We start from the raw sequence: 15,356 nt of genomic DNA, 5'->3' as shown, positions 1-15,356 counted from the left end.
AAAAAAAATTGGAAATTGTAAAAATTTCCCTCGAAGCGGAATTTTTGGGAAATTATTATTTAAGGGAAATGTTTTGATTTAAATATTTCAATGGCTCATTTAAGCATTGAGAAGCTTAGAGAACCTCATCGAGGCACTTGGGAAGCAAAAATTGAAAAAAAAATTTAAAATTTCCCTTCGAGGGAAAATTTTTGGGAAAATTATTTTTTAATATTTTAATGGCCAATTTAAGTATTTAGACGCTAACGTAACCTCTTGAAGACACCTGGGAAAAATAATCTGAAAAATTTTTAAAATGTCCCTTTGAGGAAAATTTTTGGGAAATTTAGATTTTGAATGGTTTAATGGTACTTTGTGACATTTAGAAGCTAAGATAACCTCTTGAAGACACTTGGAAAGCAAAAATATGGAAAACCCCGCACATTTTTAAAATTTCCCTTTAAGGGAAATTTGGGGAAATTCCGATTTGGAATTATTTAATATTATTTTCTGGAGTTTAGATGCTTAGAGAAGCTCTTGAGAAGCAAACATTTGCCTTGAGATGCAAAAATCTGAAAAAATCGGAAAATTTTTAAAATTTCCCTTTGAGGAAAAATTTGGGAAATTTGGATTTTGAATGTTTTAATGGTACTTTCTGGCATTTAGAAGCTTAGGGAACCTCTAGAGAAGCAAAAAATTTGGCTTAAGATGCAAAAATCTGAAAAAAATCGGAAATTTTTAAAATTTCCCTTCAAGGGAATTTTTTGGGAAATTTTATGGTTGCACTTTTAAAGGTACTTTTTGGCATTTAGAAGCTTAGAGAACCTCTTAGGAAGCCAAAAATTTGGTTTGGGATGCAAAAATCTGAAAAAATCTGAAATTTTTAAAATTTCCCTTTAGGGCAAATTTGGATTTTGAATAGTTAAATGGTACTTTTTAGGATTTAGAAGCTTAGAGAACCTCTTAGGAAGCCAAAAATTTGGTTTGGGATGCAAAAATCTGAAAAAATCGGAAATTTTTCAAATTTCCCTTCAAGGGAAATTTTTGGGAAATTTTATGGTTGCACTTTTAAAGGTACTTTTTGGCATTTAGAAGCTTAGATAACCTCTTAGGAACCCAAAAATTTGGTTTGGGATGCAATAATCTGAAAAAATTTGGAAATTTTTAAAATTTCCCTTCAAGGAAAATTTTTGGGAAATTTTATGGTTGCACTTTTAAAGGTACTTTTTGGCATTTAGAAGCTTAGAGAACCTCTTAGGAACCCGAAAATTTGGTTTCGGATGCAAAAATCTGAAAAACTCGGAAATTTTTAAAATTTCCCTTTAGGGCAAATTTTGGATTTTGAATGGTTAAATATAACTTTTTGGCATTTAGTAGCCTAGAAAACCTCTTAGGAAGCCAAAAATTTGGTTTGGGATGCAAAAATCTGAAAAAAATCGGAAATTTTTAAAAATTCCCTTCAAGGAAAATTTTTGGGAAACTTGGATTTTGAATGGTTTAATGGTACTTTGTGGCTTTTAGAAGCCAAGAGAACCTCTTGAGAAGCCAAAAATTTGCTTTGGTATGCAAAAATTTGAAAAAAATCGGAAATTTTTAAAATTTCCCTTCGAGGGGAAATTTTAGGAAATTTGGATTATGAATTGTTTAATGGTACTTTTTTGGCATTTAGAAGCTTAAGAAACCCCTTCGAGACACTTGAGATGCAATAATTTGGAAAAAATCGGAAATCTAAAAATTTCCCTTTAAGGGAATTTTTTGGGAAATTTTCCGTTAGATTTTTTAAATGGTACTTTTTGGCATTTAGAAGCTTAGGGAACCTCTAGAGAAGCAAACAATTTTTTGTTTCGGAAAAATTTTAAAAAAAAAAATATTTTTTTTTTTTTTTTTTTTTGAAAAATTCCCTTCGGATTTTTTTTTTCTGAAAATTTCTACTTTCTACAATTTTTACTACTAAAAAGAAGAAGAAGAAGTGGATTGGTGTTAACGCTACTTTGGAAAATCGGAAAATTATACAAAACTACAAGATTGTTGTTGTTGGGGAGGACGGAACATTCCACCCGGCAAGTATAGAGTTTAGAAGGTGAAGAAGAAGTAAAGAGGCCACAGTTTTTCCACCCAAAGTAATTTTTTGTAGAAGTTGTTGTTGTTGTTTTTGTAGCTAGAACACAAACCTCATCATTTCTGGTTTTCACTTGGGCCTGGGCCATTTGTGGCGTGCCATACTGCTGCTGCTGCTGAAAATCTTCAAAGGACCCATTTAAGGACATGGTGGATATTAACGAAGTCTCCTGCTGCTGCCGCATCATCATATCCTTTAACGATTGTGGTGAGAGACTCATATTGTGATGTTGCATCGATTCCGTGTTGGAATTATTTACGGAATTTATTCTTGTCAGGGTGGTATTTGCTGTCGATGCCGAACTACAGGAGGAAATTTGTGAGCTCAGCGATGAGAGATGGGCAGGTGGTGGATAGCGGGGTGTGGTCTTAACCATTTCTATGAAGCTGTCGGGAACATCTACCGGCAGTTCACGATGTTTGGCTTTTGAGCTAAGATCTTTGAGTTCATATTCGGGTGGAGGTGTGGATCCGGAACTGGTAATGCTGGGTAGACAGTCGGTGCCATTAATGAGCATGGCGGCATTGTTGAGAATGGAGGAGGCTCCACCATTTAGGGGGGGTTTATTTGCCGCCGAGGAGCTGGTGGAGGAGTTGCTTGAGGAGGATTGGGAATTGGAGTTGGAGGCATTGCGTTTGGCATCATTGTTGTTATTGTTATTGTTGTTCTGCAATTGGCGATAGGATATGGAATCAAAGGATTCGGAGGATTTTTTACTCAACACCTCACTCTCATAGGTGGAGGTGGAGGAGGAGTGTGAAGAGGACCCTTTGCGATAGAGGGCACCGACCATCATCAAATCCAAATCTTCGGGAGAGGACAGAGTTCCCCCATTGGGATTATGGGCCACGGACATTTTTCCCTTCGAACCCATAACCAGGGCATTGTTGAGCTTCTGTTGTTCCATTCCATGGAGTTCCAGGCAATTTTCATAATTTTCGATTTGATCCAATTTCAGTTGTTGTTGGGCATTGTAGGCATTTTGCCGATGCAGTTCCGCAGTGGTGTCATTCAATTCACCCAGCGATGAGGTGGTGTAGAGATGGTCATGGCAGGGTTGTTGTTGCGAAGATGATGATGATTTCGATGATTTTTGTTGTTGTTGTTGTTTTTGGGAATAATTATTTAAAATTAATTTGGCATTGTTTTGGATTAGCTTGGCGCTACATTTGGGCAGGGTATTATTCGAATGGAACTTAGTCGCTAGCAAGGGTGAATTTTGATAGGATTCGTTATCCCCAAAACCAGGATTTTCAAAACATAATGGCTTGTGCAATGATGAGGATGAAGATGAGGGGGAGTGGCGGGGGGTATGGGCCCCACTTGTGGTGGTTGTTAGTGTGGTAATGGTGGTGTGTGTGGTGATGATGGTGGTGGAATTCAAATTCTGAGGATGATGGGGACTTTGGGTTAGTGTGGTTATATAACTACAATGGGATAGGGTGGTGTAAGGCTGTTGCTGTTCCAATGGACGGTGGGGTAGTGTAAATGATTTTTTGTGTGTTGTGGTGGGTGAGGTGGATTTTTTGTTCTTGTGCTTGTGTTTGCTAACACTGCCTTTAACCAAAGTTACCTGTGGTGGACGGGGTGGCGGATAACGTGGTGGTGTCTTATTGCGTGCTATAAAATTATCTGGACAATCTACAGCCATCTCGCGATGAGGTCCTGGCGAAAAAAAAACAAAAAAATTTATTTAAAAAAATTCAAAAAAAAAAATTAATTCCAAAATCTCACCATTATCCTGATTGATGGACTTCAACATGGTTGTATACATTTCCTGATCAATTTCCTGGGTATCTTCGTTTGGCTGTCGTATGTGCGGCAAATTGTTATACACATCGGGCAGACAGGGTTTGAGGTCTTCACTGTCCAAGACGACAATACTGGAACCGGAACGACGCCGGGGCCTGGAAAGAAACAAAAAAACAAAGAAAAATTATTATTTGAAAATTTACATATATCTCCCACAAAACTTCACGTTAGAGGGATAGTGTAGAGGGAAAAAATATTCTGCACTAAATTTCACTATAGGTCATCGAACACAAGAAATCGTTATATAGTCCATATAACCCCGATATGAGGTTGCAAATATCGGACTCTTAAAAATAGACCTTATTATTCAATTTGTTTTGAGGTATTTTGTGGTAGGAGCCAAATCTGCCAAAGGAATTCATTTTAGGGTAAGGGAACTAAAGGAAAAAAAGTTCCTCAGGAAATTTCACTATAGGTCAGCGAACACAAGAAATCGGTATAACCACTATATACCCAAGAAATGGGGCTATCAGAATTAGCTTATTAATAAAATGTTTAATTTATGGTAAATTTATAGTTTTTTAGTTCCAGACCCATAATGTCCCCTAAGTCTTCATTTTAGGATAGCGGAACTAAAGATAAAAATGTTCCTCAGCTAATTTCACTATAAGTCACCGAACACAAAAAATCGGTATAATTACTATATACCCAAGAAATGGGGGTATCAAAAACGGATCTCAAAATAAGAATTTTTAATTTAGGCTTTTTCATAGTTCTTTTGAGTTACGATCAAAATCTACCATAACACTTCATTTTTGGGTGGCAGAACTAAAGGGAAAAATGTTCCTCAGGAAATTTTACTATAAGTCACCGAACATAAGAAATCGGTATATCTACAATATATCCAAAAAATATGGAGATCAATAAGGGCCTTTTAAAATTAATTTTGAATTCAGGCTTTATAATTGGTTTTTTTCGAGTGAAGCCCAAAATCTGCCAGAGGTCTTCATTTTACGGTGGCGGAACTAAAGAGAAAAATGCTCCTCAGCATATTTCACTATAAATCACCGAACACAAAAAATCGGTATAATTACTATATACCCAAGAAATGGGGGTATCAAAAACGGGTCTCAAAATAAGAATTTTTAATTCAGGCTTTTTTCATAGTTCTGTTGAGTTACGATCAAAATCTACCATAACACTTCATTTTTGGGTGGCGGAACTAAAGGGAAAAATGTTCCTCAGGAAATTTTACTATAAGTCACTGAACATAAGAAATCCGTATAACAACTATATACATCAGAAATGGGTCGATGAAAATGGTCCTAAAAATAAGCATGTTGATTTATGGTAAATTTATAGTTATTTAGTTCCAGGCCCAAAATCTGCCCTAAGAATTGATTTTAGGGTAGCGGAACTAAAGTGAAAAATGTTCGTCAGCAAATTTCACCATATGTTACCGAACACAAGAAATCCGTATAACAGCTGTATGCCCCAGAAATTGGTCGATGAAAATGGTCCTAAAAATAAGCATGCTGATTTATGGTAAATTTATAGTTTTTTACTTCCAGACCCAAAATCTTCCCTAAGAATTGATTTTAGGGAGCGGAACTAAAGAGAAAAATGTTCGTCAGCAAATTTCACTATATGTTACCGAAGACAAGAAATCGGTATAATAACTAAAGATCCAAGAAATGGGGCTATCAAAATGAACCTAAAAATAAGAATTTTTTTATTGTAAATTCATAGTTTTTTAGTTCCAGGCCCAAAATCTTCCGGAAGAATTAATTTTAGGGTAGCGGAACTAAAGACAAAAATGCTCGTCGGAAAATTTCACTATATGTTACCGAACACAAAAAATCGGTATAATAACTATAGAACCATGAAAAAGTACATTAAAAAATGGGTCTCAAAAAATAAATGTAATTTATTGTTAATTTTGGATAATTTTGATCTGGAGCCAATATCTCCGCAAAACATCCACTCTAGCAGGATGACCTCAAGAAAAAAAATATTCTACATCAAATTTCACAAAGGGTCACCGAACACAAGAAATCCTGTATATCAACTATATATCCAAGAAAAAGGGCTAACAAAACGGGTCTCAAAATATGGAATTGAAATTATGGTATTTTTGTGATAATTTTAATTCGCGGCCAAAATCTCCCTAAAACTTCACCTCTAGCGGGATGATGTCAAGGGTAAATATATTCTCCATCAAATTTTACTAAGGGTAACCGGTGACAAGAAATCGGTATATACAGTTTATATTCCAGAAATATCGGGTTTAATTTTGGGTTACAAAAAAAAATAATACTTTCTAAGTTTTTTGTCATTATTTCCCAATTTCCCGACCATTTGTCATGACAAATGTCATTTTAGGTGGAAACTGTCAAAGAGAAAAATATTCTCCATCAAATTTCACTATGAGTCACCGACCACAAGAAATCGGTATATATAGTATATATCCCCGAAATATCGGTTTTAATTTTGGGTAACAAAAAAAATACTTTTTAAGATTTTTGTCATTATTTCCCAATTTCCCGACCATTTGTCATGGTAAATGTCATTTTAGCTGGAAACTGTCAAAGAGAAAAATATTCTCCATCAAATTTCACTAAGGGTCACGGAGCAAAGGAAGTTTGTCCAATGAGTATTTATCAATAAAAATAATGATTTGAAATTTATTCCCCAGTTTTTGTTTGATGACTTGCATATATTTTTCCACCAATCATTCCGTTTCTTTCCCCATTTAATATGACATTTTCACTTGTCATATTTATAAATTTTTCTGTCGCATAATTTTCTTGGAAAATTTCCCCTAGTTATCTCCTGTTAGCTACTACCTGTCCCGCCATAAACTAAGCATTTCAAATTCATCTCTTTTGTCACTTTTTTGAAATTAGCCATAAATTTTTGTGCAAAACACACATTACATGATTGGGCAGGCTGGCTGGCTGGTAGTAAAAAACAATAAAATAAATGCAGCTGTCACTTGTCAAATGTCGGCAAAAGATCCCTTGAAAATTGCAAAAAGAATAGAAATAAGAAACCAAAAGAAAGGTAAGGCTAAGCAAGCGGCTAAGCCTTCGGCCATAAACTATGGCCAGGAAAAACATGTGTTTGGACGTGTCTTAAAGATGGCTGTCATACCAACAACAACTAAGGAAAATGTGTGTGTACAACCTAGAGAGAGGGAGAGAGAGGGTATGTGCACCAGTTTCAATGGCCATTTGCTAATCCTGCTTTGAGAACAAAAAATATTTCCTTGAAGAAAAAGAAAATTCCTCAAAGGCCAAATAAATTGATAATAGGGTTGCCACCTATTTTTTGGTAGGGGGTATTAAGGTCAAAAGCACACACACACACACATACACAATGTAACTTTTATTAACACATGACAGATTATAGGAGAGCAAAATTTTTAGTTTTGCCAAAAGTTCGGAAAGTTTTTAAGGATATTTAAGCAATAAAATGAAGAGATAGAGAGGGGAGAATGAGAAGAGAGAGAGAGAGAGAGAGAGAGAGAAGAGGGTTTGAGTGCTACAAATTCTCTTTAAAATTCCATTAGATAGCCAAGCAAACAGCATATCACATTCTTTAAGGACTTTAACAAGTCTTTGGGAAAATGTCATGCCATCAGATGCCAATGCTGCTGCTGACACTTGCAGTAAAGTATAACAAGTACTTCAGCAGGATTTACACACTATCCGGAGCAGAAGTTTCTTGTTAACTATTTCCAAAAAAGAAAAACACCCGATAAGTTTTCATGACAACTAAAAAAATAATCTCTTCTCAACCAGCAACGACAATTGCTTGCAATTTATATGAATGGCTCAGAAAGGATATGCGATAACCAACATATATATCATTCATAGAAATTTGAGATGCTCAGTGACCCATAGTGAAATTTGATGGAGAATATTTTTCTCTTTGAGAGTTTCCACCTAAAATGGCATTTGGTATGAGAAATGGCTCAGCAATGGGATAATATCAAATAATCCGAAAAAAGGTTTTTTTTCAAACTCAAAATAAAAACCGATATTTCGGGAATATATACTATATATAGCGATTTCTTGTGGTCGGTGACCTATAGTGAAATTCGATGGAGAATATTTTTCTCTTTGACAGTTTCCACCTAAAATGACATTTGAAATGACAAATGGCCCAGCAATTGAGAGAACATCAAATAATCTAAAAAATGGTAAAATTTTCCAAACTCAGAACAAAAACCGATATTTCGGGAATATATACTATATATAGTGATTTCTTGTGGTCGGTGACCTATAGTGAAATTCGATGGAGAATATTTTTCTCTTTGACAGATGTCACCTAAAATGACATTTACCATGACAAATGGGTGAGCAATTAAGGAAATATTAAAAATCTAAAAAAATATTTTTTTTTGTAACCCAAAATTAAACCCGATACTTCGGGAATATAAACTATATATACCAATTTCTTGTGGCCGGAAACCCCTAGTAAAATTCGATTCAGAATATTTTTCTCTTTGACAGTTTCCATTTAAAATGACATTTGCCATGACAAATGGATCAGCAAATTGGGAGAACATCAAATAATCTAAAAAAGGTAATTTTTTTGGATAATCAAAATTAAAACCGACATTTCGGAAATATATACTATATATACCGATTTCTTGTGGCCGGAGATCCCTAGGGAAATTTGATGGAGAATATTTTTCTCTTTGACAGTTGTCGCCTAAAATGACATTTAGCATGATAAATGGGTGAGCAGTTAAGGAAATATTAAAAATCTGAAAAAATATTATTTTTTGTAACCCAAAATTAAAACCGATATTTCGCGAATATAAACTATATATACCGATTTCTTGTGGCCGGAGACCCCTAGTGAAATTTGATGGAGAATATTTTTCTCTTTGAGAGTTTTCACCAATAATGACATTTGCCATAACAAATAGGCCAGCAATTGGGAGACTATCAAATAACCTACAAAAAAGTAATTTTTGGGTAATCAAAATTAAAACCGATACTTCGGGAATATAAACTATATATACCGATTATTTATGTTCGGTGACCCACAGTGAAATTTGATGGAGAATATTTTATACTTTGCAAGGAACTCGATAAAATGAAAATTTGTGGAAGAAATTGGCCTCACATTGGAAATAACCGAAATTTGTTACAAAAAATGGAAATATATTTTTAAGGACCAATATTGTGTGATCAATTCCATGATATATATAATAGCTACAGATTCTTGATTGTCGGTGCCCATAGTGAAATTCGATGGAGAATAATTTTCTCTTTAACATACTAACTCCAACGCGACATTTGGTGGTAGAAATGGGCCTCGATTCAAAAATACAAAGAAAATCGATAAAAAAAATTGATTTTTTTCGTACACTACAAATTTTTATTAAATTTCTTGGATATATATTATAGACATCGATTTCTTCTATTCGGTGACCCATAGTAGAATTTTGTGGAGAATATTTTCTGCCTTTACATCATCCTGCTAAAATGACATTTATTCGAAGAAATAGACGCAAATTTGAAGCCTCTATTAAAATACCATAATTTTTTTAATAATTAAATTTATACCCATATTTCCTTGCTATGTATTATATATTCCGATTTCTTGTGTTCCGTGACCCATAGGGAAATTTGATAGAGAATCTTTTTCCCCTTCATTCCACCCCTCTAAAATAACGTTTAGTGGTACAAATGGTCGCCATATCGAATAAACACAAAAAATACCCACAAAAAAAGTTATGTTTTTAATATGCCCAATATTTCTGTTGATATTTCACGGGTTTATTTTATAGCTACCGATTTCTAGTGTTTGGTGACATATAGTAGAATTTTATGCTGAATAAATTTTTCTTTGATACCGATCCTCTAAAGTAAAGTTTGGTGGGGAAAAATGCCTTCAATTCGAAAAATCCCGAAAAATACTCTTTAAAAATACTTGATTTTATATACCAAAAATAATATGGATTTTTCTCCGATATATATTATAGCTAGCGATTTATTGTGTTCGATGACCTATAGTAGAATTTTATGCTGAATAAATTTTGCCTTAATACCAAAGCTCTACAAAGACAATTAGTACATCAAATGGACCTCAGTTTGAAAACAACATGAACAAATCACGATTTTTTCAATTACCAAAAATTTTTACCATATTTCGATGCCATATACTATAACTACTCATTTCTTGTGTTCAGTGACCTATAGTAGAATTTTATGGAGAATATTTTTCCCCTTTACTGCACCCCTCTAAAATAACACTGAATGGCTTAAAATGGCACCAAATCAAAAAATCCCAAAAAAATACCCTTAAAAATAAATAATTTCATTTCTCAAAAATTATATGGATTTTTTCTCCGATATATATTATAGCTAGCGATTTATTGTGTTCGATGACCTATAGTGGAATTTTATGCTGAATAAATTTTCCCTTGATAGCAAACCTCCAAAACGACATTTAGTGTATCAAATATACCTCATTTTGAAAACTACATGAAGAAATCGCGATTTTTTCAATTACCAACAATTTTGGTCATATTTCGATGCCATATATTATAGCTATCGATTTCTTGTGGTCGGTGACCTATAGTGAAATTTAATGGAGAATATATTTTCCTTTTACAACAACCCTCTAAAATGAAGTTAACTTGGAGATAATGTCTTCAAATCAAATTCACTTTTTTTTTTTGGTAAAAAATTGGTTAAATTTTTTGGTCGAATTTTTACTCCAAAAAATTTTTATCAGGGGAATTTTTTCAATTAAAGAATAACCATACAAATAAATTTCGAAAAAATCATTTTGGTGTTTTTTTATATGATAACAAATTGGGTCATTATTTTTGGTCGAAAATTTCCTCCAATTTTATTTAGTGGAATTTATTTTTTTTTTTTTCTTTTTGCAAAATAGTATATATTTAGTTTGTTGTTTTTATAAAAATAATATTATTATATATTTACTATAAAATTATTTATTATTTTATTTAAAACTATTTTGGTATTTTTCGGTCAATATTTTAGTCGAATTTTGCTCCCTAATTTTTTTTCAGCAAAATTCCGGAAGTAGCTTCATGTATTTTTCTAAAGGATCTTTATCAGTTTCCACCTCTTTCTCCCTTTGCAATTCACAAATTCCTTCTTTAGAGAAGTCATTCAAAAGATTACATTTCCCCCTATGTAAACCTTGTATAAATTAAATGCACAACAGGTGTTTTATCCTCCCCTCTTTGTCATTGTTGCAATTTTCCTTTGCCGGCAATGAGGAAGTCGAGCAAAACAACAATCAACAGTTGTTTGATTGTTGACCCCTGTACTTTTTTAGAGCTACAACAACAAAAACAACAACAACAGCCGGTTGAAATGGCCATTGCAATCGAAGCAAAGACCCGAAACCGCTGTTGGGTTATTAAACCGAATTTTTTTGTTTAAAACGGAAATTCAGACATGCATGCTCTACCTTTTCCCTATTACACTAACATAGCTACAGAGAAAAAATTAATTTTTTATAGGAGAGAGGGGAGAGAATCTCCAAATCACCTTTGCATACAAAAGAACCCTTATAATGTTTTTATTATGCCTGGCCGCACATAGAACCTTTTTCCAACAAAAAAAAAAAAAAAACGAGGGAGAGATTTCCGAAAGCTTTATATTCCCTGCTTCCCTAGTGTAAACCAAAGCCCTAGTAAACATAAGCAATCATGCATTTTTCATACATATAAGGTTTGACCATTTGTTTTGTTTGTTATCATTCATGCATGCATGCCTGCAAGCATAATATGTAAAACAGAGAGAGAGAGACACATACACACCCACTCTCACCCCACCCACCACTTGGTGTCATGCATACTTAATCAAGAACAAATAATAACAAACATTAACGAGGAGAAATAATCAAATGTGGTACTACACACGAACGCAAACACGCTTCGTTCGTTTGTTGGTGCACTCGTTCATTCATCGGCCACTTGTTGCAGTAGATGTTGTTATTGTTGTTGTTTTTTAGAAGATCTCATAGAACTGGAACACAACAACAATGGCATAACTACGAAACAATTATTGTTTACAATATATTGCCCTTATCATTTCAGGTGGTTTGAAGTCTCCCCCCTACTTCCACACTCCCTCTCTCTCACTCAGGGTATCTCATAGGGAATGAGGGAGTGTAAGGGAATTTATGCTGAAGAGTGCTAAGCACACATATGTGTTGAGGTTAAATGCTATGGCTGCTGCCTCTTCCTGTTGTGTTGTTGCATTGTAAAGGAAAATATCAATTTTGGTGACTAGAGTGGCCAACTGGATAAGGGAACTAATAATGTATTAATGGAACTAAAATGTAACAAAAAATTAAAAAAAAAAAAAAAACAAAAAAATATTTTTTAAAATTTTTACAACAATAATAATCAACATATATTTTATATGTAGTAGTATTTCTACTAGTAACTGGCTCCAATTAGGTACTTATTCACTGTTAATTCGAAAATATCCCCAGAAAATCGTATGTTTCTAAAATAACAAAAACTTTTAAGCAGATTTCATTGCTATAGCGATTTCTCGTGAACGGTGACCCCTAGTGAAATTTTATGGGGAATAAATTACCCCTTTATATTAACCCTCTAAAATGATATTCATTGCCTTAAATTGAGGTTAATTTGAAAATAGCACGAAAAAAATCGTTTGTTTTTAATACCAACGAATTTTCACCCGATTTCGTTGATATATACTATAGCTAGCGATTTATCGTGAACGATGACACCTAGTGAAATGTTATGGGGAAGAAAATTCCCGTTCATACCATCCCTCTAAAATGATATCCGATGGCTTAAATTGAGGTTAATTCGAAAATATCATCGAAAAACTTATGTTTCTTTTACCAAAACATTTTCATCCAATTTCGTTGATATATATTATAGCTACCGATTTCTTGTGAACGGTGACCCATAGTGAAATTTTATGGGGAATAAATTTCCCCTTTAAAACGCTCCTCTAAATAAAATCCCTTGCCTTAAATTGAGGTTAATTTGAAAATAGGACGAAAAAATCGGTTGTTTTTATAATTCCAACGAATTTTGATCCGATTTCGTTGCTATATATTATAACTACCAATTTCTCGTGAACGGTGACCCCTAGTGAAATTTCATGGGGAATAAATTTCCCCTTTTACCACCCCTCTAAAATAATAACCAATGCCTTAAATTGAGGTTAATTTGAAAATAGGACAAAAAATCGTTTGTTTGTAATACCAAACAAATTTAGCCGGATTTCCTGGATCTGTGTCATAGCTACCGATTTCTTGTGTTCTGTGACCCATAGTGAAATTTAATGGAGAATATTTTTCCCTTTCACTTCAGTCCTCTAAAATAATATTTTGTTGGTAAAAATGAGCCTCAATTGAAAACACTTTAAAAATTCCCATTAAAATGGGGTGATTTTTATATTTCCCAATTTTTGGTCGATATTTCATAGACCCATGTTATAGCTAGCGATTTCTTGTGGTCGGCGACCCCTAGTGGAATTTAGTGCGGAACATTTTTCCCTTTTACTTTTACCCCCTAAAATGACATTTAGTGGTACAAATGAGCCTCAGTTGAAAATACCCCGAAAATTCCCTTAAAACGGCCGGATTTTTACATTCCTAAGTTTCCGGTCATATTTTATAGCTCCATGTAATAGCTACGGATTTCTTGTGGTCGATAACCCCTAGTGGAATTTAATGGAGAATATTTCCCCCCTTTAATTCAACCCTCTACAATGACGTTTAGTGGTAAAAATTGGCATCGATTTAAAACCTTCTTAAAAATTCCCATTAAAAAGGCTTAATTTTGATATCCCCCACATATCGGAGATATTTCGTAGATCCATGTTATAGCTAGCGATTTCTTGTGGTCGACGACCCCTAATAGAATTTAGTGGAGAATATTTTTCTCTTTTACTTCAACGCTCTACAAAGACGTTTAGTGGTAAAAATTGGCATTGATTCAAAAACACCCCAAAAATTCCCTTTAAAATGGCTTGATTTTGATATCCACCACATTTTGGTGATATTTCACAGGTCCATGTTATAGCTAGCAATTTCTTGTGGTCGGTGACCCCTAATAGAATTCAGTGGAGAATATTTTTCTCTTTTACTGTAAATCTCTAAAGCGGAGACTAATGGTTCAAATTGCCTCTTTTTTAAATCAATTTGGAAAGCCATATACCATTGTGTTTGTTGCTTTTTTGTCACTTTTAATTGTCTCTAGACGTTTGTTGTTGTCATTTTCTGATTTTCCCACATTGTCCTTAATTTTCTCTAGGCATGTGAAAATATTTTTTTTTTTTATTTTATTGTTCCCTTTTTTGGAAATTAATTTCTTTGGCAGGATATTGAGTTGATTTTTGGTTTTGTTTGCTTCTAAGAAAACTACCTGTAATTGATTTTTTTGTTGTTGTTGTTTTTATTATTTCTACTCTTTTATTTCTTAAAATCAATTTGTAGGAAAATCAAAACCATTTCCTTTCTTTTAATTATCTTTGTCCATCCCCGTCACCTGTCCATCTCCTTTTGAAAGTAGACCTACCCTAATGTTATTGTTTGCTTTGCTATTCCGATCTTCCTCTTCTTCTTCTTCTCAAACAACAATGACCAATATTTGAATTGTTTAAACATCCGTTTTTTGTTGTTGTTAATTCAAATGACAGACCGATCAACCGACCGACCGGCAGACAGGTTTCCATTCTGCCAATCACCACCACCACCAGAGTCGGGTCTACTTTTATGTGATTTGCTGATTGTTGTGTTTACTTTCTATGGTAAAAAATAAGAAGAAGAAAAAATCTCTTCATGCTTTTCTAACACCATCTTCATCGTAACTTCCTCTCCCTCCCCTACTTCCATTTTACCCATCATATCAATTTCCAGCATGAAGTGGTAGAAAAAAGTATTGAATTACCTGCACAGGTTGCATGCGAATGGTTTAGATTGGCGGGTTGGATGGTTGGTTGGTCGGTTGGTTGGTTGCGGCTGAATGACGTGCAACTGCACGCGGTGAATGTGTGTTGTTTCTTGGGAGGTTTCTTTTCTTTCAATTTCTTCTTTGCCATGTGTTGGCGTGTAATTAAATATGTATTTTGTTTTTCTTGTTGTTGTTGTTTTTGTTCTTCAATGTTCAAAAGAAATTTAGAGAAAAACCATTGAAATGAAAACTCTTCTTATTAATCAGTGAGATTTATGAAGGAGGGCATACCCTTTCCGCAACCTCCAACGTATGCAGAAGAAAGTTTTGATTTTTTTTTGAAACCAAAAATGAAATAAAGCGTTAATTTTGCAAAAAAAAAGAAAAAAAATCGAATACCTCTTCGTAAGAAAAAAAAATCCGGGTGTGGAAACATAAATCTGAAACATTTTTTTCGGAGGCCATTATCACCCACCTGATATTATTTTACAAGAAAACTCCGAAAGAAAAAAATATTCTCCATAAAATTCTACCATGGATCACGGACCACGAAATATCGGTATATAT

At 33.9% G+C, this 15,356-nt stretch overlaps 1 protein-coding gene across 1 annotated transcript in view; it reads right to left on the bottom strand.

Annotated features, from left to right (window-relative positions):
- Nucleotides 1-15,356, bottom strand: part of LOC133330773 (protein PALS1) — a 64,831-nt gene that overhangs the window by 39,390 nt on the left and 10,085 nt on the right. The window contains exons 2-3 of the mRNA XM_061539182.1: nucleotides 3,833-4,005; nucleotides 3,672-3,763 (exon numbers count right to left, since the gene is read on the bottom strand). Coding sequence (XP_061395166.1) covers nucleotides 3,672-3,763; nucleotides 3,833-4,005 — 265 coding nt within the window. The remainder of the gene's footprint in view (nucleotides 1-3,671; nucleotides 3,764-3,832; nucleotides 4,006-15,356) is intronic.

The sequence above is a fragment of the Musca vetustissima genome, unplaced genomic scaffold (genome assembly GCF_032173495.1).
Source record: "Musca vetustissima isolate MV318-11 ecotype Yass unplaced genomic scaffold, APGP_CSIRO_Mvet_v1 utg3081, whole genome shotgun sequence".
In the NCBI taxonomy this organism is placed as follows: domain Eukaryota; kingdom Metazoa; phylum Arthropoda; class Insecta; order Diptera; family Muscidae; genus Musca; species Musca vetustissima.
The sequence above is the reverse complement of the archived record's forward strand: the minus strand, read 5'-3'. Positions and strand labels throughout refer to the sequence as shown.